We start from the raw sequence: 4,498 nt of genomic DNA on the forward strand, positions 1-4,498 counted from the left end.
ATCAAGGCATAAAAGGTGGGAGTTGAGCTCCCAGAATATGTGATGAAAGTGTTTAAGAAATTGTTGGAAATATAAAAATGAGCTCCAAAGAGGATAGACAGGTAAATATATTGTTCTGAGAGCTTAAACTCATAGAATCAGGGAAAGCTTCACTCATGAAGTCATATAGTGTCCTGTGCTTAGGAGTGGCCCATGTGTGATTTAATGATCTGATGTTGCCATCTTGAAATTTTTAATAATTTTGAAAAAAGGGTACCACCTTTAATTTTTCCATTTAAAATATGTATTTGGTCCTGCATGGAGCTATGAAAGATTGACAAGGGAAATGATATAGACAGAGGAGAGTAGGATCTACTTGAGACACTTGAGGAAATGTCCCCATTGATAAGTCAAAAACTAAAAGGAGACCAAAATATGGAGTCTCATTGTCCCAGGAAATTCCAAATAATGAGTTTTTAATTCTTGGATGGGTATGATAACTGTGTATATATGAAATAATTTTTAAATAGTGGAGTAAATTGATCAGCATTTAGTGTTTATCAAACAATAAGTTAAAGACAGGTGAACCTCACCTTTTTTTTTTACTGGATTTCTGATTTATTATAAAAGGATGAGATAAAAGATATGAATGAACATTCAGATGAAAGAAATATGCAAGACATGGAGGTTCCATGCCCTGTCTGAGTGCTTCACCCTCCCCAACTCTCCGTATGTTCACCAGCCATAAGTTCTTCATGTGCGTGCTAAATCGTTTCAGTAGTGTCCAACTCTTTGCGACCCTATGGACTCTAGCCTATCAGGCTCCTCTATCCATGGGATTCTCCAGGCAAGAATAGTGGAGTGGTTTCCATTTCCTCTTCCAGGTGATCTTCCCAACCCAGAGATCAAACCCGCATCTCTTACATCTCTTACACTGGCAGGCAGGTTCTTTACCACTAGCACCACGTGGGAAGACTGTAAGTTCCTCAGGACATTTTAAATATCATTTTGTTCAACTAAGACATAGAAAGAATGGATAGGGGAATAGCTAGTCTAAAATAAAGGTTCATAACTAGGCATAAGATTTATGAGATGTCCTATATTTTTTCTCCCACAACGCATCAGCCATCATAGAGGAAGTTGAGATATGGCAAAAAGAAATAACATATCTACTACAGATTTCATCCTCTTGGGCCTCTTTCCTGAGTTCCAATATGCCAGCCTCCTGGTCTACCTCATTCTTCTGGTCTACCTCATTGCCCTCACAGGGAACGCCATGCTCATCTTCCTGATCTGGCTGGATGTTCACCTCCACACTCCCATGTACTTCTTCCTCAGCCAGCTCTCTCTCACTGACTTGTTCTACATCTCCAGCTCCGTTCCTAAGATGGTCATCAACCACTCTTTAGGGAAGCACAGCATCTCTTTCACCGGCTGTGGAATCCAAATGTTTTTCTGCCTGAGTCTAGGTGGTGCCGAGTGTCTCCTTCTAACCTTCATGTCATATGACCGATTTGTGGCTGTTTGTTATCCCCTGCAATACACAGTCATCATGAATCCTAAGGTCTGTTTGCTCATAGCAGTAGCATCATGGACTGGGGGTGCTCTAAATTCACTCATTCAAACCATCTGCACCATGCATTTTCCTGTATGTGGTCTAAAGGAAATTGATCACTTCTTCTGTGAGATGCCAGCTGTCTTGAAGCTATCCTGTGAGGATACTTCAGATTATGAGATGGTGGTGTTTGTGGTAAGTATCATATTTATCCTCATCCCTCTCAACCTCATAATTGCCTCCTACATTCAAATCTTCCTCACTGTTCTCAAAATGAAATCTCCTGAGGGGAGGAGCAAAGCCCTGGCCACGTGCTCTTCTCACCTGACTGTGGTGAGTCTCTACCTGGGGCCAGGCATAGTGGTGTACATGACACCTGGCTCCTCCCACACCCCAGCATTGGATCAAGGTCTTTCTGTGTTCTACACTATACTTACTCCCATGCTGAACCCCATTATATATAGCCTGAGGAACAAGGAGGTGGTGGGGGCCCTGAGAAAGGTCCTGAAGAAGAAGCTGGTATCAAAGTAATTTAAGAAATATCATTACCATAAATCTAATTTCAATGTGGAAGTCCAAGTTCCTGGTTTGCTTTTTCCCCCTCTACACAGAATTCCTATTTAGGAACATATATTATTTTAGAAATATTGACTCTCCAGTTACTTTATTATGTTTGAAACAAAATAATTAAGTTCAGTTATGAGTTGCTTTCATAGAAATATGTGGAGAAAAAGGCTTTAATAGCAATAGATGGAAACCTATATACTCAGTTTCCTAATTTATCCACAAAAGTGGATAAGGATTTCCATCATTTTTTTTTATCAACACAGAGATAGAGAAAGCTGGGACTACTTATTCTAACGTTTGACTAAGTATCAGCCTGGTCAGAGAGTAGAACAAAGAAGGAGACAGGGTCATTAATTTTCTCCAAGAAGAACTGCTTTCTGCAGGTTAATAATATTTCTTTGATTGGGTGAAAAACAAATTCATTTCTTTGACAACTATTAAGGAACAATTATCTATTGACTGTATTTCATTTCTTTTAATTTAATGAAATCTCATTCTGACCTATAGTTACATTGGAGTTTTCAGAGATTTGTTACTTTACAGTTTCTTAGTTCTCTAACCTCATCTCCCATTATTCATTTCTCTCGGATAAACAAAACCAACATTTTTTTTTTTTTTGCCTTTGTTGTTTTTTTTTTTTTTCATTTATTTTTATTAGTTGGAGGCTAATTACTTTACATCATTACAGTAGTTTTTGTCATACATTGAAATGAATTAGCCATGGATTTACATGTATTCCCCATCCCGGTCCCCCCTCCCACCTCCCTTTCCACCCGATCCCTCTGGGTCTTCCCAGTGCACCAGGCCCGAGCACTTGTCTCATGCACCCAGCCTGGGCTGGTGATCTGTTTCACCCTAGATAATATACATGTTTCGATGCTGTTCTCTTCAAACATCCCACCCTTGCCTTCTCCCACAGAGTCCACAAGTCTGTTCTATGCATCTGAGTCTCTTTTTCTGTTTTGCATATAGGGTTATTGTTACCATCTTTCTATATTCCATATATATGTGTAAACAAAACCAACATATTTTTGAGAAAGAAATTTCAAGGAGAAATGGATATCCTATCCCTCCCCACTTCCTATGAGAAAAAGTTGGGTGGTGAAAGTGGGGGAGCGATAAAGGAGAGATGAAGACAGTACAGTGTTTTGTTAGTAGATTGTATCTCATTACCCTATCAGAATCTCATGGAAGTCAACAATATTATAGCCAAACAAAGGAACTGTGTCTTGATATGCAGGGAGAAGATTCTCATGATCCCTTCAAGATCTCAGAGAGACAACACATTAGTAAAAGTAATGGCCACTGATATAACAGATATCCCTCCCAAATCTTAGCTCACTAATACAATAAAAGTTTGTGTTTCGTTCATAAAAGTCTAATCTTTAGAGAGGTAGAATGTGTGGTTCTGTTCCTTACACTCAGTGATCCAGACTGACAGAGGTTCTGACATCATCAGCATGTGATTTCTAAGATTTAATGGGCTTTGATGTATATCCAGCAAAAAGGAGTGCAGAAATGTCTGAGTTGGTCTTACAGGCTAGGCAGGGAAGTGGCAAACATGACATCTACCCATACTGAATTACCATGGGTTTTCCTGGCAGCTCAGTGGTATAGAATATGCCAGCCAATATAGGAGATATATGTTTGATCCCTGGGTCAGGAACATATCCTGGAGAAAAAAATGGCAACCCACTCCAATATTCTTGCCTGGGAATTCCCGAGGAGCTTGGCAAGCTACAGTCCATGGGGTTGCAAAAGTGTCAGACACAGCTTAGTGACAACAGCAAGTCCTATGCCACATCTTCCTGAATGGTAGGCTGGAAAATATCTTCTAGCTGTGTCACCAGAGGAAAAGAAAATGGGTTTGGTGAAAACTTAGCCAAATAACTGTGTATTGTGTCCTGGTTGTTGCTGTTCACTCAGTCATGTCAGACTCTTCGCAACCCCATGGACTGCAGCACCCTAGGCTTCCCTGTCCTTTACCATCTCCTAGAGCTCGATCAAACTCATGTCCATTGAGTTGGTGATGCCATCCAACCATCTTGTCTTCTGTCCTTCCCTTCTCCCCTTGCTTTCAGTCTTTCCCAGCATCAGGGTCTTTTCTAATGAGTCGGCTCTTCCCATCAGGTGGCCAAAGTATTGGAGGTTCAGCTTCAGCATCAGTCCTTCCAATGAATATTCAGGTTTGAATTCCTTTAGAATTGACTGGTTTGATCTCCTTGCAGTCCCAGGGACTCCCAAGAATCTTCTCCAACACCACAGTTCAAAAGCAATCCTTTGGCACTCAGCCTTCTTTATGGTCAAACTCTCACATTCATACATGACTACTGGGAAAACCATGGCTCTAACTAAACGGACCTTTGGTCAGCAAAGCAATGTCTTTGCTTTTCAATG

General features: G+C 40.5%; 1 protein-coding gene across 1 annotated transcript; it reads left to right on the forward strand.

Moving 5' to 3' along the window:
* Positions 1 to 1,126: 1,126 nt before the first annotated feature.
* LOC110136321 (olfactory receptor 2T27-like) lies at positions 1,127 to 2,065 on the forward strand. The gene has a single exon (XM_020891928.2). It carries the CDS (start codon positions 1,127 to 1,129, stop codon positions 2,063 to 2,065), a length of 939 nt encoding a protein of 312 aa, XP_020747587.2.
* The last annotated feature ends 2,433 nt before the right edge of the window (positions 2,066 to 4,498 follow it).

Source organism: Odocoileus virginianus, chromosome 3 (genome assembly GCF_023699985.2).
Source record: "Odocoileus virginianus isolate 20LAN1187 ecotype Illinois chromosome 3, Ovbor_1.2, whole genome shotgun sequence".
NCBI classification, from domain to species: Eukaryota; Metazoa; Chordata; class Mammalia; order Artiodactyla; family Cervidae; genus Odocoileus; species Odocoileus virginianus.